Below are 22,884 nucleotides of genomic sequence, written 5' to 3'. Positions count from 1 at the left end.
TGTCAAGGGTTCGCAATGAGTGAACTAATTTCAAGTTGATATAAGTACCATTCATTTAACCGGGAGCTAACTAGCTCTTCGCTGATCATACGTGAGTTTCTCACGGCTGAAGTTATTTAATGTCTGCGTAAAAAAATAGTAAGTCTGATGTTAATCCGCTGAAGTTAAACAATTTGTAATGTTCGAAATCTGTAAATGTTCTTGGTCAATATATCTGAAGTTCCCGATGAACATACGTTAATCACTGTTAAAGCTTTCAAGGCTTATGGTATACCAACTATAGTAAACCAACAATACGCCCAGCATGGTCAGGTGGGTTAATGCATTCAGCTCATAATCTGCGGGTCGCGGGTTCGAATCCCTGTCACACCTAATGTGTTCGTCCTTTCAGCCGTGGGGCGTTATAATGTTACGGTCAACCACACTATGCGTTGGTAAAAGAGTATCCCAAGAGTTGGCGGTGGATGGTGATGACTAGCTGCCTTCCCTTTAGTATTATACTGCTAAATCACCTGGTCATGCAGCGCCAAGTAGGTTGGTTTGTTGCTTAGTGATCCAAAATCAAATTATGTACATAAAATAAAAAGGTTAATAATTTCTGTCAGCTATAAGTTGCTTCAACTGTTGTTTTAGATACAAATTAAAAGTACCGTTATCTTATTTTTCTACAAAAATATTTATTTTTTTCGGAAATATTCAATTATTATTGAATATTGAAATAATTGGTATAAAGCTTCGTTTTTTGTTGTATTTTTTGTACACAAACACATATTACTGAGTTTAATTCTTTTAAGTCTAATCTTGTATTAGTCAATGTTTATGTTGTTTTTACACTACATATATATATGACTTTTTCAGATGTTTTAAAAATGTCTTTATTTCAGGATATTCGTCTCACAGCAGCCAATGATGATCAGTATTTTGTGTTCGAAGATTTGCTATATCAGGTATTTAATGTATTTGAATATATTACATATAAAGATGATGCAGACATTTCAATAACAATTTACTGCATTTTTTTTTACTTTACTTTCATGTACATCCTTGCACTCTTAACATCCATATTTTATTCATTGTCATTTCGTATTAGTATTCAGTTCTATTGCTTTTACTTTCAATAACACTTTTAAACTAGACCAATATTTTATGTTATTGTCATTGAAGCCATTCTCAATTAAAACGCATTCTTAAGATTTTACTAGTATTCTCAAGAGACGTCTCTATCGTCGAACATTTTCGCTACAGTAGTGCCACACCACCAAAAGGCTTCCTTAGGGGTCGTTCTGGTCAGGAAGAAGGATTGGTTGTGTATCCTCCTAGTGGTATCATTCCGTACCATGGTTTTACTATGTATGGTAAGTTCTGTTTTCGATGTTAGAGTCATGGAAAACTGTGGTAACCTGTATACGATGTTCATTTAATCACATATTTCGTCTCTACAAATAGATACAACTCACCAACAAAATGTTTTAAACGTACAGTCTCTTATCTGTATTAATATAATATATTTTCGTGATTTTTTTAAAATAGATAATTAATGAATTGTAGTTAACAAGGAAAATATATGATAGTAATGAGAAACTTTAATTAGATATAGATTAATGTTAATGTTTGATAAACGTATCACCAACCGTTCAGTTGTTAAATATTAAACCTTTTATTGATTTTTGGATCAAAATTGTTGATCAAATACTTTGTTACAAAACGTTGGAAGAATCTAATATTCGTTATTTTAAGGTAAATACATTATCTGAATATCCTGCTCTATACATTTAAAATGTTACTAAAAGTACATTCTTAAAATGTTTAGAATATGAAACATGAATAAATCTATTTCAATTAGATCTCTTTAATCTACGAGCCTATCAGGTCTGGTGGTCAGGGGACTCGAACCACAATCTGCAGGCCACGGGGTTAAATCCCCGTCACTGAACATGCTTGCCCTTTCAGACGTGAGGACGTTATAACGTTTAATCAATTCCACTATTTGTTGGTAAAAAAGTAACTCAAGAACTAGCTTTGTGTCTTGTTGAATACATTTAGATATTTTATAAACTTGTGAAATAAGATTATCGAATCACATATCTTTGTGAGAAAATTGAAACATTTGTGATGAATATAGATGGCACTTATTTATTAATAAAATTAATGTACACAGATGGACACTGAGGCTTCGTTTGATCTTCCACAATATTAGATAACCGCTAATTAAAATTCCTAACATGTTTTACATGGAGTTGTTTCTCAAAACACTCTAAGCAGTTTCATCGTATCGAAGACTAAAAATACAACATGTTGCGTTTGTTTTTGTTTTTTTATGTTCACGCAAAAACGGATACAATAAGTAGACATTAATTTAAAGCTCGTAAACTTTCTACCTTTTTGTTGCCATAAGATACGTGACTACCAATAAGATCAGTTTATTTTTAGCAAAGTTACGCAATTTTAGAAAAAACGTTTTGCAATACCTGATTTTTTGAAATTTTCGAAGTGTTGCACTGCATTATGCATCCTTCTAGTGAAACACTTGGGTATAATAATGAAATATTTAAACTTGCAGGTAAAACAGGTTAATAACATTTCAAGTTTTTAACAATTTAGAAAATATTCAAAATTATCTTCTAATATAATTTCGTCACAAATACATTCATTATTAAATTTTCTATAACTGCAACTACCATTTTATCCAGATGCTATATTTATGGACTTTAAATAAGCCTATATGATACTATAACATCGACTAACATATCTAATTTTTATTAGATAGTTTGTGTGTTTTTCATATAGCAAAGCCACGTCGGGCTATCTGCTGAGTCCACCGATTTTACTAGATAGGAATATACAGTCATGTGAAATAGTTTGGACACCCTATGAAAGCCTGTGTACTTTTGTAACATTTTTGGATACATAGATATTTAATCTCAATTTATTTTAACAATACTGATAGATTATAGGAATATAAATAAACAATCAAAACTGAAGAAAAGACTTTTCAAGATCTGCTATAAATGTAATTCTACAAAAATGCATATTCGAACTGAGGAAAAAGTTTGGACACCCTAATAGCTAGTGTTACCCCCTTTGGCTGAAATAACTGCAGTGAGACGCTTCTTGTAGCCATCTACCAGTCTCTGACATCGGTCTGAAGAAAGTTTTCCCCACTCCTCAATGCAGAATTCTGTCAGCTGTAAGATGTTTGAGAAGTTTCTTGCATGTACAGCCTGTTTTAAGTCACCCCACAGCATCTCAATGGGATTAAGATCTGGGCTTTGACTCGGCCATTCCAGGACTCTCCATTTCTTAGTTTTCAGCCAGTACTTGGTGGATTTACTGGTATGTTTTGGGTCATTGTCATGTTGCAGGGTCCAGTTCCGCTTCAGCTTTAATTTTCGTACAGATGGTCTCACATGATCCTCAAGCACCCCCTGATACACAGTAGAATTCATGATAGATTCTATTATTGTGAGCTGTCCAGGTCCTGCTGCAGCAAAGCAGCCCCAACACATGACACTTACACCTACATGCTTCACAGTTGGTATGAGGTTCTTTTTCTGGAATGCTGTATTTGGTTTACGCCAAACATGTCCTCTGTTCTTGTGTCCAAATAATTCAATTTTGACTCATCTGTCCAAAAAACATTATTCCAGAAGTTCTGGTCTTTGTCTACATTCTCTCTGACAAACTTCAGTCGTAGAGAGCAAAGGTTTCCTACTTGCACACCGCCCATGCAAGTTAAACTTGTGCAGTCTCTTTCTGATTGTAGAGGCATGCACTTTCACATCAACAGTATCCAGAGCCTGCTGTAGGTCACGTAATGACATGTTAGGGTGTTTGGAGACCTCTTTTAGCATCTTGCGGTCTGCTCTCGTGGTGAGCTTACTTGGACGACCAGACCTGGGCATGTTAGCATTTGTTTTGAAAGCCCTCCACTTCTTGACTATTTTCCGGACAGTGGAATGGCTGATTTCAAAATCTTTTGGGATCTTTTTAAATCCCTTACCAGACTCATAAGCTGCTACAATTTTCTTCCTGAATGCCTCAGACAGCTCTTTTGCTCTCACCATGGTGCTCACTCTCACTTTAACAGTCAGGAGCACACTAAACTAAATGTCTGAGGTTTAAATAAAGCAAGCCTCATTCCAAATGCTGAGTAACAAACTTTTAATCATGTACACCTGGTGTGATACACCTGTGTGTGAGTTGAGCTATTTTGAGTGGGAGGTGTCCTAACTTTTTCCTCAGTTAGAATATGGATTTTTGTAAAATTACATTTACAGAAGATCTTTAAAAGTCTTTTCTTCAGTTTTAATTGTTTAGTTATATTCCTATAATTTTTCAGTATTGTTAACATTGAGATTAAATATTTATATATCCAAAAATGTTACAAAAATACACAGGCTTTCATAGGTGTCCTAACTTTTTCACATGACTGTGTCTATTTAATTGACGTATTGAGAACTTTGTATTTAAAAACAATGCGCAGTTGTTTGGTTTTGGTTAGTAACAGCAGCACTTTACATGTATTTCACATTCTTTAATGACACTATTTTATTAAATATGTTAAGTGTTTGGTTAAAAGCGTTGTTACTCAGTTTATATTTCATGTGATTAGTCGGTTATACTGCTAAGATACAAAAGTTTAACAATGAGTTTACAAATCTGTTATAATGTGCAATTAGTGACATTATTATACTGTAGGATATTTAACATTTGTTTGTCAGTAACGCTTCTCTCTACACGATGTTTTCGTTATTGTTTAGTAACGCCATTGTGCTACTTATATGATGATCCTGTGACACTTTACGGTGTTTTCAAGGAACTCTTTTGTCGTTACCTCTGTTGTCTTCACACTGTTTCATCACATCCTCAGGTAAACCAGTTTAATGATGTAGTTTGTTCTGTTTTTCTGTGACCTTTAAATTGTTTCATTACAAATAACCAAATACCAGAAAACTAAACATTTTTGGACAACACGCAAGAAATGTTGACATTCTATAAAGATTTTTGACAGCTACAACTTTAGCTGACTCTACTGTATTGAGGTGGCTCTATATAAAAACAGTGCTGCTGTTTCTTTAAATTTAACGTATCTTTATTACACGTTATATAGAATCGCTGATATACGTTCATCTCATTTTGATTGTGATGCTATTTTTGCCTTAAATATTTTAAATGTGCGCTTACAAATATGATGCTAACTATGTCACCAAGCATTTCCTGTCGGTTTAATAGAAGTTTAATTTGTATATATATATATATATATATACTAACATATATAGCTTCTTGAGTAAATGAATGCTTAAGCTGGATTACTAAATAAATAGATGATGTAACTTTATCAACTAATAGTTAAGGCATATAAACTTAGAATAAACAAGATTCAAAATTACGATTATTTTTATTTTGTATATCAATTCAATTAAAATTCGTTTTTTAAAGTTATTTGTATTTAATTTTTTTAAATAATTAATTTATATTATTATAGAATATTTGTTTAGTAATATCAAACCTTACCATATTATAGTGTAGTAATATTATGTTTATCGAAAACATTATGAATATCAAAATAACAAAAGTAAGATATTACCCTCATTAATATCTGTGTTATTTAATTATGTAAGTTAAGCTTTAAAAAAATCATCCTGTAACGTGTCATTCATTTGTAGCCTTAGAAATAATAGTTGTGTGAAATTTTTTTATATATTCCTATTTGTTCTATTTAACTACTGATATTCTAGGGGATTCTCTGCCTGTGTCTTCAGTTTGAGATGTTACTTCACGAGGCTGATCCACAGCTTATGTATCACTGCGCTCATCACGATATACATCCGTATGTACATATGAACTTTCCACTTAAGTTTTGATATAGGTATCTTTAATCGTAAACTTATAAGTTACTAATGTCTTCTTTACCATAAATTAAGACAAATTAGGTACGTATAACTAAATATATGTTTCTACTATTAAGGTAGACAGCTCTATCATCTTAACGTAAGTTACTTTGTTCAACTTTGTGATCTAACGTGCAGGGCAACTTTCTTTGCGCTCCAAAGTGACACAGCGGTAAATCTGAGGGCTTATAACGCTAAAAACCGAGTTTTTGTACCGTGATGAATATAGCACTGATAGCCTGTTGTATAGCTTTCTGTTAAAGTACAAACAAACAAACTATTTCTTCAACCCCAAACGAAACACTATACTTCTGGAGCAAACGTTCACCTTTACTATAAATATTTGGTTAGAATTTCGATAAAATTGTCAAGTTTCACTTAGTTATATTACAAATTTATGTTAAAAATTTTAAGTTTTAATTTCATAACTTCATCTTATAAATTACATCACATTTTGTAGACTTACATATGTTTATATCAAAAGAATGAAACAAAAAGGACTCAACACAAACTATCAAAATGCACTGAAGGTCTTTATGACAGTGCTGATTAGTCTCTTAAGTTATGTTACTAAAATATGATGACTGCTGGAGCAAAATGTTGTAATGTTAAGACTACGCTGTACTGTGAGGCAAGGGTGGCCAGCGTGTTGGACTATGTAGGGCTGTGTAATTCGTTTGTTTAATTTTGCGCAAAGCTACTCAAGAGCTATCTGAGTTAATCGTCTCTAATTTTGAAGCGGTTAATCAATACTAGACACCGTTAAAACTGCACTTTAATGACGATTAGTGGGATTGGCTATGATGTTATAATGCCCCCACAGATGAAAGTTGATCATATTTAGCGAACGGTTTCGATCTCGTGGCAGTAAACTGAGGAAATAAGCGCCCTAAACACTATGCCAATCCGTAAGAAACTGTATGGTTGATATAACTATGGCTGTGCCATATTCTCCTATTCAAAAAATACTCTTGTGGTTCGATAACCCTCGGTGGACACAATAGACAGCCCGAAATGGTTTTACTATAAGAAAGCACACACATGATTCAGCACTAGTCCTTTGGCAATAGTAAACTAAGAAGGTATGCACGGAACCAAAATAAATACGTATTTTTGTTTAATGGTAATACAGTGGAAGTATACAGCTTTGTTCCTTGTGTTTTACATAAACGGTTTTGACATAACTTTTAACGTATTTTTTGTTTTAAATGTAATTGACTAGGGAAGTGTAAAGAATAGACAGCTGTAGATATATTGAATTTACCACATGATAGCTAAAATATCTATAAAATAATATAAGAATATGTCTATGTGTTAAGTGATAATCTAATTTACAACATCACTATTTCAGACATTGTGACGCAATACATTCACATAGTTTAAAATTATATTCAAATCAAATGACAAAAGAAACCCATCAAAGAAACATTGTCAATTCGTTTGTTAAAGCCTGAACTAACTGAAACTTGCTTATTAGTTGATTTATTGTTACAAATTTAGTCATTAATTTTTCATTGAAAGTTAACACAGATTACTTTCTGTAAATATCAGAAAATAAACAAAGTACTCCACTATTAAGTTAGATAAACAACTAGTGCAGTATCCAACAAACCCAGATTACTTGTGTCGTTGATCATTGCAATTGTCTATATTCAAGGGAAAATTAACTCATACTAAGATGTACAAATCTCTGTACCACCCTCTTTACTTGTCTATGATCCCACCAGAAAGTGACGATGCAAAGTGGTTGGTTTATACATTGCCAAGGTGTCAAGAAATTCTGGTGCTTAGGTTGAAGATTGCTTAGTTTAATGATCTTTTCGCTTAGATAATTAAGGATCCTGTAAATGAGTTAGGCTGGAGATTTATTGATCAATAATCTTTTTGCTAATTTACTGAATGATTTTATTGAGATTTAGGCTGAAGATTGCCCAGAAGTGGATAATGCGAATGTTTGCCGGTTATTTATCAGTTGACCAAGTACTTTTACTGTGGGATCGAATTCTAGCGTATGATTCTTTAGAAATTCTTCCTGGTAAGCCAGTTTCTGTAATTTGTTTTTATATGATGATAATAACAATACCCAACTAATGAAGCAATGCATTTTAATCTCTTTAGTAAAAATATAATAAAAGTATATTCGATTAATTAACTGCAGGTTGATTTTCAGTTCCACTCTAAATACCTAGCCTACTGTAATAGGAAATTGTTATTATTATAAATTAATGCTTGTTATACCAGCTTAAAAGTGTAATTTTAAAAACTCTTTGGTTTCTTTCCTGGCTCAGATTCGGACAGAGCTCTTTTCATTTTGTTACTTTAATAAAACCTGTCAGTAATTTTCTTGTATTGTTTGTTTGTTTCTTTTGAAATTTCGCACAAAGCTACTCGAGGGCTATCTGTGCTAGCCGTCCCTAATTTAACAGTGTAAGACTAGAGGGAAGGCAGCTAGTCATCAGCGAACCCGTGACCCTCAGATTACGAGTCGCACGCCTTGACACGCTTGGTCATGCCGGGCCAATTTTCTTGTAAAAGCTTTCTTTCGCTAAGGAATAGTAATTCTGTGCAAGATGAAATTAGTACCATGTTGAAACGAGCTGTTTCCTATTAAGATCCAGTATTGGTTTTGTTATAATAGCTGAACGACGTTTTCTTGTTATATACTTAATAACTCAGCACATAATTATTCTTATTGAAAAGTGAACATGATACTGTAATTAAGTTGTAGTATTTAAAATAGTCTATTGTAGCGTGTGTGTTCAGACCTTTTTGTTGAAATTAAATAGTTTTAATTGCATGTATTTAACGATCATATCACTAATAAGGGCCCGACATGGCAAGGTGGTTAAGGTACTCGACGCGTAATCCGAGTGTCACGAGTTCGAACCATCGTCACAACAAATATGCTCACCTTTTCAGCGGTAGGGGCATTATAATGTGACGGTCAATCTCACTATTCGTTGGTAAAAAAGTAACCCAAGAGTTGACGGTGGGTGGTGACGACTAGCTGCCTTCCCTCTAGTCTTACACTGCTAAACAAGGGACGGCTAGTGCAGATAGCCCTCGTGTAGCTTTGCGCGAAATTAAAAAACAAACAATCTTTCTAAGCGAACGCCTAGTAATCTTCTAATAACTTTGGATGAGGTATTTTTTTATGGTAGTATTTCTGTTCTTCATTTCAATTAACCAAGGGAGGTACTCCGATTGAAGTTTAAGTTTAAAATATTAATTAATTAACTCTGATTTCAATTATCTTCCCACTTCAAACGCTTTTCTTCAAATCCGCTTCTTCGTTGTTGTTTGATTAATACATTCATATGTCTATCCGGCAGTAGTAATAGTTAAATATTGTGAAATTGGAGTAGCATTAATTTCTTGCTTGGAAGAATCTGTTGCTGAACTTCACTTTGTTGTCTTTTTATGTATTATTTTTTCCACTTGTTGTGTTTAGCCATTAGTAAGATCTTGTCGTACAGTTAGTTGCATGTTACACCATCATAACACTTACATTTAGCATTGTGTTTTAGTTCTTGCAGTCGCCATCATGTCCTTCCGAAAAAGCATTTTGTTGACGGCAGAAAATCAAGCTACATTGGAAGTAGGTTGAACTGTCAATAGATATGGTGTATACGTTCTTACAGTTTTCTGTGGCTAGAATATTCGTTATAGGTTTTACGTATATATTGAAGGTTGTCTTTACTTAAACTTGAAAAGCAGGTATTGAAAACTTCGGGGACTAAGCAACATGATGGTTATAAATAAGATTTAGAGTGAATTGAATAAAAAATTAAGGTTTGGATTGTTATTATTTTCTAAGTGCAGAGCTATACAATGAGCTATTACATTCTGTCCAGTGCGGGAAATCTAACCTCGGACTCAGCGTTTTAAGTCCGTAAATTTACTGCTAATATACTGGGGGACAGTTGTTGTGTTAATCTAAGTTAAAATGGATTAGGACGAAAAAGTTTTGCCTTAATTATGGTTGTAATTCATTGGTTAAAAATAATTGAAGATTGAAAACAGGTTCTTTCTTTTATTCACAAAGGATGTAATATCTCAAATGTTGTTAAATGTTAAAAAAATATAAACAAACAGCTCATTAACTAGATGGATAATGTATTGATATTTGTGTATTATATTTATTATATTTCTAGATAAAAATATGGAAATTTGTTTTTTGTTTAGGCTATGTTGGCGGATGTGTCTACCATCAAAGTTGTCCCGTTATTACAATGGTTATTAACTCGATCAGTGTAGGAGAATGTCATTTCAAACACCCTTACTGGTCTAGAACTTGTGTCTAATAAACTTGTATTTCTTCATTGCATCGTTTGTTTTCAAACATCTGGATATTTTTGCAATAATATGCATCACAGCCTTACTTCAGTGAGACATTTTGTATCACTTACCTTTGACAGTTTATTCTATACATTAACATATAGTGTAATTAGGTGGTTTTATTTCCCAGTACAGCTTCAGTCAAACAAAAATAAAAATTATGTAGGATGATATCTATTATTGCACATTTTTAGTTAAATCATTTCAGTGATATGATAGTATTCATGAGAATGTTGAAGGAAAGAATAGGTTAGATTTCATATAAGCATTTACATAAGAAAACCAATTTATTATTATTATTATATATCGTTCCCTTAGGTAGTTTTCTTTAATTGAATCCCTGTAAAGAAGTTAACATTGGCAAAGCTCTCTCTTTTCTTTTATCTCTCTCAGAATGCTAAGTATAGAAATGCAGCATCTCAATTGAAATAAGTAGTTAGCCACGAAACATACCATATGTTTCTGGATTGATTTATGTAATCTCTTATCAAAAACCCAAAAGTTTTTCTTTGGTGGACTGGATCATTTGTTACACAAACCCGAAGATTTAAACGCCTGCGTTTTGACATCACCTGTTAGTATGTCATTATAGTTTACTTGCATTCTCTATTATTTTTAACACAATATTTTACCAAATAAATTACTTTCTTCAATACATTTTCTAATCCCTAATGCGTTAGTATTACATATCTTTTGAATGAAAATAGCCATGACCCTAGAAGCTGAAATTTGATACTGCTGATTGACGTAGACATATTAGCATGTATAATTTGTTTATCTGTTTTTAGCAATGACATACCGACTTTTTTCTACAGAATTTGTTTAAGAAATGAAAGCTTATAACTATGCTGTTGTTGTTTCTTCTAGTTTTTATTGAATAAAGTTACTTGTTTAACTATTAACATTCAGTTTTACAGCCTCATTCATAGAATTTTAAGAATAAAACATATATCTTGACGTAAGCAGCAGTTTATTCTGTTACCATTTATATAATTTATATTGCACTTGTCCAATATTCTATTTCCTCAAAGTAAGATCTACTGCTTTGCACACTATAAGATAGTAGTATCTTTCCTAAGAATTTAAGTAACCTGACGTATCCCAGAGTTCCTTCCTGCTCTTGATCAGAAGTGAAAAGCATAGGGTACAAGCGTACTGGTGTGAGAAAGTAGTGCACCAACTGGTGATCAAAATATGCATAACATGAAGCTAGAATGTCATCTACAAACAAAGTGCCATGTTCTGTCAGAGGACTTTTTGTACTTTTTGTTAACAATAGCAGGATGAAGTTAGAAAGAACAGGTAAATTATTGTATTTTACACAAAGCTACTTGAGAGTTATCTGTACTACATGTCTCTAATTAAGAAATGATAGACAAGAGGAAAGACACTTAGTCAACTTACCGCCAACTCTTAGACTTCTCTTTTATCAAGTAATAGTGGAATTAAAAGGGTGAAAGGGCGAAATGTTTGATCATAGTGTTCGAACCCCCGACCTGCATATTGTGAGTGGAGACTTTTAACCTGAGAATAATGATGCATCAGTTTATCTAACACCCTGGTCCTGTGGCTTGGAAAGACGTTTCTCAGTTTTATACCTAAAAAACGAGCTTTGATGTTTCAATAACAACAATGTCTATTGATGACAGTTTTTCAACACATTTAGGGAGTTCCCCTAAATCCTATTGGATAAATAATGATATCATTTTACCCAATAAGGATTGAAGTTTTGTCCAACAAAGAACAAGAATCTGAAACTGTGAAACAGATCGTAAACAAGACAGTATTCATAAAAATGAGATATAATTTGGTGCCGACTGACTAACCCACCATGGAGTCTTACAAGCTGACATGCTACACTGTCGTATTTAAAAAATGCAGCAACATTGGAATATAATGATCTCTACACACAAACACCAATTCTAGACATAACGTCCTCAACATCCACATCTCAGCCAATGATGTTAGATAGTATCTTGACATCTACAAGTACAATATAATCTTGTTCATCGTGTCAGCTTTCAAAGACAAGACCTGTTGGACAGAGTTTCATAATCCAGACAAACTGAGATCCCAGACATGCAGAAAATGTGAGGGAATAAGAAATGGAAGGAAAATCACTCTCAATCATGTCTCGACCAGCTAGATGTCCAGATACAAACATTTTAATAGGCTGTATAGACTAATATGAAACTGGAAAGTTCAAGCATCAACTTGAAAATTTAGCTGATTTATGCTGATTTATATGGTATAACAGTTTGAAGTAACAATTAACAAAGATGCATTAATAGACTTATGTTATCGTAAGAACAAAATGTACTGATAGGTTTAAAACAAATATAAAATTAGTACATTATAGAACGTATCTACTTTTGTTTGTATTTATTGTAAGACTGGCAAGCTGGACATTTAAATTCAACTATTCATTCTTTTTTACTCATCAGTGTGAATCACCTGTACATTTCCAAATTATTTTCACTGTTGTATGTCCCATAAGCAGTACAACAGTATACATAGTTAAATAATTTATTATTATCACTTCATGGATAGGTTTTAGCACATTTTTTCTTTGAAAAGTCTTTGAAAGGAAATATAAAACTGAGAAACATACACAGTTGGATTGGTGTAGGTAATAAAAAAACTATGAAAAGGTCATGGAAAAGGTCAAACATTGAAGAAGAGTGTAGATGAATAGGTGAGTGAGAAGATAGACATTCTCGATGAAAACGTCAATAAACTGCCGAGGTTGCTAGAGTGCAAAACTATGTTTAATAATATATTTTTCACAGCAAACTATAACATCATATAGTATCAGGATCTACATCCACTTACCACAAAGCCCGGCATGACCAAGCGTGTTAAGGCGTGCGACTCGCAATCTGAGGGTCGCGGGTTCGCATCCCGGTCGCGCCAAACATGCTCGCCCTTTCAGCCGTGGGAGCATTATAATGTGACGGTCAATCCCATCATTCGTTGGTAAAAGAGTAGCCCAAGAGTTGGCGGTGGGTGGTGATTACTATCTGCCTTCCCTCTAGTCTTACACTGCTAAATTAGGGACGGCTAGCACAGATAGCCCTCGAGTAGCTTTGTGCGAAATTCCAAAACAAACAAAACAAACAAAACTTACCACAAATAGTGCATTTGGAATAATAGGATCTACATCCACTTACCACAGATATTCCATTTGGGGCAACAGCATCTACATACCATTTACCATAAATATTCCATCTGGGGCAACAGCACCTACCTTTTCTTAGCAGAAACATTCCATTAGGAACAACAGGCTATACAACCACTTACTTCAAATATTTCATATGGATCAACATAATCCACATCCATTTACTACTTGGTGGATTTGGAATATGAACGTAATATAATTCTTCCTAATAATTCAGACATGTTGTAAAGTTATAAATAAATATAGAAGTTGATGGTTATTCAGGTTTACGATAAAACCATTATAATATATTGTGTGTGTATTGGTACTCTTGTTTTTAAAACAAGTCCAAATGGTTACCTCTCGATATGAATTCCTTTACATGACGAGGGGACCTTGTAGGACCTTGAAGGGAAGAAGAGGATTCTATTGGTTGAGAGGCGTCGGAGGCACTGAAACACACCACTTTGGACGTAAAGTCCTGTAGCTGGGTGAACTTGTGATGCTTTCCTCTAAAGTCAGTCATGTGATCTTGTTGGGCAGAGGTAAACTGAGTACTGGTGTTGAACGTTCTCAACGGGTATTATGGGCAATATGTCTGATGCTAGTGTTTGGGTATAACACTCACGAAACTATGGCATAGCTACACTGTCCTAGTTGGGTAGTGTAGCGCGTCCTCTTGTTGGACTCCATGGAGAGTGGGGTCAATGGCTAATGAATCATTCTGTATTCCTAATGGTTATAAAAATAATGATCGTCAAAATAAAATAAAATTCATTAGAAAACGATCAATCATAAGGACAAATGGCTCCCTTTATCATTCAGGAGTAACCAAAGGGGTTCATTAGATCTTCTGAGTTTGTCAAAAAGCTACAATATGAGAGGTCTCAGTTGAAATATCTTAAACACAAGATAGCACACTCCTCATGAAATCGAAGTCCATTGGGAATATGCCTTTCAAGGTTACTCCCATGCTAATCTGAATTCCTCAAGAGGAGTGAACATGAAGAAAGATTTAATTAACATCCCTGAATCGGAGATTCTCGCTTGTTTCTCCAGCCAAGGTGTTTCGGCTGTTCGGCCTATCTCCATTTGTAAAAATGGAAAAATTTGGATTATAAACGTTCTGATGTTGTCGTTTAAATTGCTATGTCTGCCTGCCACTATCAAAGCAAATTATCTGTCACATGTTTCCAATGCTAAAGGTTTAGAGATTCTAAGAAATCTTGTTGTAATTCTTTGACACGTACTCGTTCTGGAGGCTAAGGGCACAACAGCTATGAGTGTCAATCGGACCCACATTGCTCTAACTGTAATGGTTCCCACCCTCCATGTTTTAGTCCTTGCCCTGAATTAGCAAAGGAAAAAGAGATGTATTTTTTGAATACCATAAACAACATTTCCACCTCTGATGTATGCTGCTGTATTCCACTCTACTGGTACAGCGGAGGTACAGACAAATCTGTCTGATTCTCTTATAAAGACTTTCTCTCATCATGTGAAGAGTCTTCTGCCCTCCAAAGATACACGTATTAATAAATCTACGTCTTTTCCTGTCTCTTTTGCAGCTTGGACCTCTCTCCATCAGTCCCCCTGAAGTGCAGGCCAGTTATTTGATGACGCACTCACTCACTGAATTCTAATTTATCCAACATGGACCTGCCTCACTGTCCCATAGCAGGGTCCTTGTGGGTCAATAGACCTATTTCTACTAAATAAAAACGAAAAGCTCTTGCATACAGTTCTTCTACATAATAAAAATGGCTACCTTCGTACAGTGGAACAGTTGAGGTTTCCATTTCAGTTTATATGACACTAAAGCCTCGATTGATTTCAATCATCCTGTGTGTCTCTCCTCACAGAAACATTCATTAGGCCTGTTGCTGCTGTAACCTTTCAGCGATTTTCCTTGTAAAGGAACGACAAATTGTGTGATGGATGAGTTCTGCTGGTTAACTAACTGAAACATAGCTGTTAAAGTTCTGGGAGTACCAACTGAAACATAGTTTTGTTTAAGTCCTAGAAGTACCAACTAAAACATAATTGTTAATGTCCTAGGTACATTATGTAAAAGAATATAAATATGGTAGATTATTCAAATAGGCTGCACTAAAATAATAGGAAAAAACACTGGTAAGTCAGCTTATTGGTGATTTTCGTTTGGGATGTGGGAAACACATAAAACGTAATTTCTAATGAGAATAATGTAACATTAGAAAAATGTTTACATATGTGACATTCTAGTGGTAAATAATTCCACAAGAGCAGAAAACATGGAATCAACATCTTTCACTTTTTCAGCATATTTCCTATTTTGTCGACAACTGGAAACGTTTTTGAAACTCCTATAGCTTTGTTGTGACGAATGTGGGTTTTTAATTAAAACTACAAAATACACTTTTGATTTGAGGGATGTCACTGACTCTCCATCCGTTTTGTCAAGAGAAAGTACCAATCTTTAGTAACAAGATAAAGAAATGTTGTATTGTAAAACTGTACAAGTTTGGAATCAGGACAATAGAATATCGCTTCAGGAACCACAAAGAGATACAAATATAGGGAAGATTTGTATTAAATGCAAATGATATTTAACAATGTTTGGCTTTATAAAAATATCGTTGATATACAATAAATCTTGAAATGAGGTATAGTTTTCTTTTTATGACGAATAATGTGTAGAAATTCAACTGAAGAGAATACTTAAGCAGAGGTTAGGACTATGAAGAAGAGTTGTCTGGAAATGATGGCAGTACTCCTCCACAGTTGACTGTTCCTATTATTAACAATGTAAAAACAAACCATTCTTAATAGGCCTGCTTTACTCCCAAATAAAAAACAAAAAGATTGCCACATCAAATCTCTGAAACCTGTTACAAGAACTTTCACAGTTTTTGCAAGGTGCAGTATCAGAGGTACTTTTCAAAGAACCTCCTTCTTCGGTGATCACAGCAGTGAGTCTGCAAGTCTACTGGCTAAAAGCCGGATTTCGATATCCGTGATGGGCATTGTATAGATAGCCCTTTGTTTATCTTTATGCTTAAGAACAATCAAAATAATTTGAAATCGTATGCAAAATTAAAATTGCAGTGTAATATCATTGTGCTATTAGAAGTACGAATGGTAAGAACGCAATGACAGATCTCTTGAAATATCCAAATGAGGACAATTTAAGAAGGTTGTATAGTTATATATAAAAATATGAGTTATTGAATAATTTTCTCAAGCCTGAATAAACTTTAGGTAATCTCTAAAAATAAAGCACAACTAATAAAGTTCCTGTGACTGTCAATACGTTCATTTAATCTTCTGTAGCTTTATGAAACTTATTTGGCTCTATGTAATTTTAATTAAACTGACTGAATGTAGAAATAGGAGGATGGTTACAGTTCGCAGGTGTTATGACTGAAATATTTATAAATTGCATCCTTCCATATATAATATATCTTTAAATTTTATGACAAGGTGCCAACGCTTTTCGACCCGGCATGGCCAAGTGGATAAGGCACTCGATTCGTAATCCAAAGTCGCGGGTTCAAATCCCCGTCACGCCAAACATGCTCGCCCTTTCAGCTGTGAGGCGGTTGGTAATGACTAGATGCCTTCCCTTCAGTCAAACACTGCAAAATTAGGGTCGGCTAGCGCAGATAACACTCGTGTAGCTTTGAGCGAAATCCAAAACAGACCAAACCTATCCAGAATTTTACATCAGAGAAATCGAAAGAAAATTATAAATCAGATTCACTGAACAAAAAATTAAAAACTCTTCCATGTTTTCCACCATTGTAACTCAAAAATTCACAGTACATCCACAAAAAACCGTGTAACTTTAAACAAAGAACCAAATAACGATAAACAAAGAGTGAAGGAAGCTATCTTAATTGAACAAAACAACCCCGCCCAAAAACCAACACCCAGGGTACTAAGATACCTTTACCATGTTGTGAAGCAATCTCCAGTCATGTGACCTCTTTATTCTTTAGTGTGTGTATTACTGTGTCACTGTAAACTACTTGTACCTGATAATGAAATAATCAGGTCGAAACGGTGTGCATTTATAATAAAGTTTTATTCGTTACTAAATCAAACTGTTTTCAGTTTATTCGAATATATCTTTATTCAAAGATCCCTGATGAACAAAATTCCACCTTTTGAAATCATTTAGGCTACAGGGCTTCAATTTTTTTATTTTATTTATTTATGTTTTCTTAACATCATGAATGTATTTAGGTATATCCATAAATTTTTACACTAATTGTCCTTGCAGTTAACGAAATTATTTTGTTGTCCGTAAACATGAGTTAATCCTTCTACTATAATTTCTTGGAATACAGCCTATTCAAACAGGAAATACATAAGCTTCTGATAAATGCATAGGAAAGAATTTAGTTAACATTACCCACCGCTAACAAGAAAAGTAAAATTGACCGTCACATTAAAACGCTTCCACGGCTAAAAGATCGAACATGTTTGATGGCGGGATTCAAATCCACAATCAGTAGTAGTTCGTGAGGCGAAGGCCAGGTGCCCCTAGGTAACAGAATACTGTGTTAGTGTTGAATAAACAATTTTATTGTTTTAAATTAAACTTTGGTTTACTTGCTTCACCCTACCATCCGTGTTCGATTTATTCTTCACTAAGATTTTAAGGCTTATCTGTAGCTAAGTATCACATGAACAAGATTCCGTGAGAAAGCCTAAAAATTATGTACAACTGTTTGAAACTGTGACAGTTTTGTAAATGACTACCTGTTTGTATTTCCTACCTAGGAAGTTGCAATTTACCAATCGTGTTGTTTAATATGATATAAAATAATAAACAGTACAAACTATCTTTACCATCAGTCAAAATTATCAAACAGTCCTTAACCCTTCTCACAATTCCATTATAAAAAATATCATTTAAAAGTCAGTTTTGAAACAGTGTTAAGTTACAATAACATTACAGACTGTTTAGGTGTCTCCATACAGGTAGGTTCAACACATTACATCATATTGCTACATCTATATTAATATTACAACATTCAGTATAAAAAACTTTATAACAGGATGAAATTACTGGTTTTATATATAAAGCACATAGCGAACTCATATATTCTATTTGTAAAATACGCAAGACTTCAAATATTTTATATATGAAACAAATAGAAAATTCAATATTCATTTGTGAAAATAGTCGCATGATGTCTTCTTTTTTTCTTAATATCACTCACTTTTGATTAGGGCATATGTATCTAACAGGCCCGCCATGACCAGGTGGGTAAGACACTCGATACGTAATCTGAGGGTCTCGGGTTCGAATCGCTGTCACATCAAACATGCTCGCCGTTTCAGCCGTGGAAGCGTTATAATGTGACGGTCAATCACACCATTCGTTGATAAAAGAGTAGCCCAAAAGTTGGCGGTGGGTGGTGATGACTAGCTGCCTTCCCTCTATTTTTGCACTGCTAAATTAGGGATGGCTAGCGCAGATAGCCCTCGAGTAGCTTTGCGCAAAATTTAAAACAAACCAAACCAAAATCTATCTAACAAGTATTCAATTACAGTACTGAACAAAAGTGTTGTCCCCTGCTGTTACAGTGGTAAGTCTACGGATTTGCAGTGCTAAAATCAGGGGTTCGATTCCCCTCGATGGACTCAACAGATAGTCCGATGTGGCTTTGCTAGAAGAAAACACAAATACAAAAGTGTTAGAACAAGAAAATATTTTGTCATTCTTTCCATTTTCTGGGGCTAATTCTTCCATGTCACCACGTAAGAAAACTCAAATATTTTATACCTAAAACAACATGGTAATACTTTACTGTTGAGAACTGATGAACCAGTATGAAAATACTTGTCATTCTTTAGAATGACAGAAAGGTGTCCTGATATACAGTGTCAAGAAGACTCAATGAGAATGAAATATTTGGTTGTGAAGCAGTTAGAAAACCTTTACTTATATCTCCAATCATCATGAAGAGACTGAAATCTGCTAAAAAATACAAAAGGTGGACTGCTAATGATTGGTAATTGACTTTATGAGTGGATAAGTCCAATTTTGAAATATTTGGTTCAAAATATAGGTCGTACGTCCGACGAAGGAAAGGTGAAAGATACTTACCTCAGTACATAGCACCAACCATGAAATATAGGTGGAGTCAATGTAAAGGTATGGAGGTGTTTTTAGGTTAATGCAACAGGAGATATTTGCAAAATAAATGGAATAATGAACCAGTACAGATACCAACAGATACTGATCCGCCATGGTATATCCAGTGGTTTGTATATTATTGGTTAAGGATTCTACTACCTAGAAAATAACTACCCTCTTTCAAACATTAAGAAAGAAACTGCTGGAGTCATTTAAATGATACAATGACCCCATAGAGTCCGGATCTCAACCAGCTTAAGTAGATCTGAAACACGATGGATCAAAAACTTGACATGTCAAAAATTACTTCTAAAGAAACTTTATGGAAGTGTATTACAGACATTTGAAGTAAATTTCCAAAGAGCACTTTTATTAGATGTGTTGCAACGATGGTTGAAAGACTATCTGCAGTTATTAAACCAAAAGGGGAACACAAAATATTAGCTATTTACTGAGCTCAACACTTCCACTGAGTTTCTGTTAAACTATGTTTACTGAACTCAACACTTCCACTGACTTTCTGTTGTACTATGTTAACTGAACTCAACACTTCCACTGAGTTTCTGTTGTACTATGTTTACTGAACTCAACACTTCCACTGAGTTTCTGTTGTATTATGTTTACTGAACTCAACACTTCCACTGACTTTCTGTTGTACTATGTTTACTGAACTCAACACCTCCACTGAGTTTCTGTTGTACTATGTTTACTGAACTCAACACTTCCACTGAGTTTCTGTTGTACTATGTTTACTGAACTCAACACTTCCACTCAGTTTCTGTTAAACTATGTTTACTGAACTCAACACTTCCACTGAGTTTCTGTTGTATTATGTTTATTGAACTCAACACTTCCACTGAGTTTCTGTTAACCTATGCTAACTGAACTCAACACTTCCACTGAGTTTCTGTTGTACTATGTTTACTGAACTCAACACTTCCACTCAGTTTCTGTTAAACTATGTTTACTGAACTCAACACTTCCACTGAGTTTCTGTTGTATTATGTTTATTGAACTCAACACTTCCACTGAATTTCCGTTGTACTAAATACGAAGATTAATAACATTCTGGTGTTTTACCTGTGATTTACTCTCCAATGTTTTTTTGACAGAAACCTAAAAACTAATCCTTGATTTTGTCCTTACAATTTTGCACAATACTGTATATCGGTAATACTAGGGTTTAAATAATTTGTCTAAAGGAAATAAATCTGTAATGCTGAATAAATAACTTGAATTTCACTGACTGATTACAACTTGTTAAACTTTTACACAAAAACCAAAACTTGTTTCCGTTAGTAAAATCCTATAGCTATACTTGTTAAGAAACCATTACAGCTTGTAAGTTGATAATTTTCAAACCTATTGGCATCATTACGTATACAGGACTCAAGATGGTGCTAATCTAAACTGCTTAAATTGCAAAAAATCTAAATTTTTATAACAATCTGGTTGAAAACTGGTTATGATTACAAGTTGTGGTGTCAGAACATCTGTTTGAAACATAATTTGAGCTAAATCATGTAAAAGAACTTGGAACTTATCGCAGCTTCAGTTAAGTATATGATGTAGTTGGTTAACTTATGTGTAACAAAAGAAAATGTACTATATCAAGTAAAGATTAATAGCCATCTTGTCACTACTCTGACATCATTACTTATATAGTACGTATATAAACAAATAATATGAACGTTCATATACGTTATAAACTGTCACAACTCCATTATAAAATAAGTTTCATTTTTTACTTAAATTTGTCATCAATAGAGCAAATATGTAGGAATATCGAGGCCTTTAGTTGTCCATTTTTAAACAAATTAATTTGAAGTAAGGATTATGTTTTGATACTGAGCACTAACAACCCACATGAAGTAAAAATGTATCTCAAAATAGCTGGTATGGGTATTAAAACTTTAATTAAAATAAAATACTGAACAATGTTTCGACCTTCTTAAGTCATATTCTGGTTAACAGGTCAAAACATTGTTCTGTACTTTATTTTAATTACGTTTTAATACCTATACCAGCGTCTTGAGAATACATTAACAAAATAGCTGTCAGCATACGCTGAAAACTAAGATTCTGCTCTATCTAAGTGTTTAGTAGAGGTTTCATAATAATATCTATTATCTTAGTTGTAAGTGAATCCGCATGAGTTAGTAGCCTCACGCTAAGAGGATATAGAAAAACAAATACCATAAAGTAACTTACATCGACTGTGATACTGGTTTCTTTGACATTAACGTCTGCGACCTTTCGTTTAATTTCTTCTGGTATTTCTTGAGACTTCAGGTCGATGTGCCTCCAGAAGTCTGAAGTTGTGATATCTGTTGTTTGATCTGAGGTTTGTTGACCACTGGCACTTCCAGCTTGACATGGCCAACGTGTTAGAGAAGCACTTGCAAGCAACAATAGCACAGAAAGCTGAGACATCATAATATTCCGTCAAACTGGTACTTAGAAGGAAATAGCGGCTAGATACAGTTCAAACTGAAAAAAAAACAAACTTTGCCCTAAACCACAATAAAATATCCAGTAAAAAACCTAAATGTACAGCAGAATAATTTTTTGTTTAATATGTACGCCATGGAAATTTAAATCTATTTTCCTATTTTCTTTTGTTATTATTACATCAATAAAAGGATCACCAATTTTTTGAGGATATGTATATTCAAATACGTATTAACGAAATTTCATGTGCTTTGAATTTCAGAGTTGGAAATATTGCATATTTGTTATAAGTAACTCCAAGAATTGCTTTCTGAACATTGAGTTAACTTACCGAAAAAAAAGAGTAATTTATTCAAAATCAATACATGACATACTTAAATAAACAAAAGAAAATACGAAACTGATAGACATACATAAATCGTTCCTATATCGTCACTTTTCTACAAAGAAGATCTGGTAATAACGTCTCCTCTACTGTGAGTACATGATATGAAACAGATGAAACATTTGTCTTGAAACCTCGTTTATATAGCGCTACCAGTGCTGCATCATCTACCTACACTCATGAAAAGTATATCACTTTAGTCAATTGTACTTACAAAATCAAGGATAAACAAAAGTGTAGAAACCTGTTTGACAAGATTTTAGCAGGTTCAAATCACATATGATCCATACCACCAGGTACCCAGCTCACGGCAACAACAAATAAGCCAACGCTTGCGCTTGATGACTCAACAGTAAGCTTGAGGGCTCAAAACACTAATAATCGAGTTTCGATCAAAATGGTTGTAGCTCATTATGACTTTTTTTTTCATTTAACTCAAGCAAACGAAAGGATGCGTTATCACTTAAATCAAAAGATATTTATTAATCGGAAACATTTAGACAAAATACTCACAGGTCCCCTCGAGACAGAA

General features: G+C 33.9%; 2 protein-coding genes across 12 annotated transcripts in view; one reads left to right on the top strand and one right to left on the bottom strand.

Annotated features, from left to right (window-relative positions):
• Positions 1-11,120, top strand: part of LOC143238241 (TBC1 domain family member 19) — a 54,554-nt gene extending 43,434 nt beyond the window's left edge. For 2 of the 5 annotated variants that reach the window (XM_076478300.1, XM_076478301.1), the window contains 7 exons: positions 885-947; positions 1,193-1,355; positions 4,761-4,870; positions 5,739-5,830; positions 7,805-7,926; positions 9,419-9,489; positions 10,077-11,119. In XM_076478300.1, the coding sequence (XP_076334415.1) occupies positions 885-947; positions 1,193-1,355; positions 4,761-4,870; positions 5,739-5,830; positions 7,805-7,926; positions 9,419-9,489; positions 10,077-10,148 (693 nt within the window). In that variant the 3' untranslated portion in view covers positions 10,149-11,119. Of the gene's footprint in view, positions 1-884; positions 948-1,192; positions 1,356-4,760; positions 4,871-5,738; positions 5,831-7,804; positions 7,927-9,418; positions 9,490-10,076 lie in introns of all 5 variants that reach the window. The other 3 variants (XM_076478298.1, XM_076478299.1, XM_076478302.1) reach the window with 3 other exon arrangements.
• On the bottom strand, positions 1,266-22,884 carry LOC143238243 (uncharacterized). 7 transcript variants are annotated; one of them, XM_076478309.1, is made up of 3 exons: positions 22,381-22,466; positions 21,728-22,006; positions 1,266-1,400 (listed from the first exon to the last, which is right to left on the bottom strand). In XM_076478309.1, exons 2-3 carry the CDS (start codon positions 21,950-21,952, stop codon positions 1,347-1,349), a joined length of 279 nt encoding a protein of 92 aa, XP_076334424.1. In that variant the 5' UTR covers positions 21,953-22,006; positions 22,381-22,466; the 3' UTR covers positions 1,266-1,346. The 7 variants fall into 7 exon arrangements, with proteins under 7 accessions (XP_076334424.1, XP_076334425.1, XP_076334422.1 ...); XM_076478310.1 differs by lacking the exon at positions 1,266-1,400 and adding an exon at positions 13,697-14,118; XM_076478307.1 differs by lacking the exons at positions 1,266-1,400; positions 22,381-22,466 and adding exons at positions 15,853-16,159; positions 22,866-22,884.

This window comes from Tachypleus tridentatus, chromosome 13 (genome assembly GCF_004210375.1).
Source record: "Tachypleus tridentatus isolate NWPU-2018 chromosome 13, ASM421037v1, whole genome shotgun sequence".
Taxonomy (NCBI): domain Eukaryota; kingdom Metazoa; phylum Arthropoda; class Merostomata; order Xiphosura; family Limulidae; genus Tachypleus; species Tachypleus tridentatus.
Note: the sequence above shows the minus strand (reverse complement) of the source record. Positions and strands in the feature narration are given on the sequence as shown.

Coding starts and splice junctions, on each gene's coding strand:
- LOC143238243 (XM_076478307.1), bottom strand. CDS start 21,952: ATGATGTCTCAGCTTTCTGTGCTATTGTTGCTTGCAAGTGCTTCTCTA. Junction 16,160..21,727: donor AAACCAGTATCACAGTCGAT/GTAAGTTACTTT, acceptor TGTTAATAATAG/GAACAGTCAACTGTGGAGGA.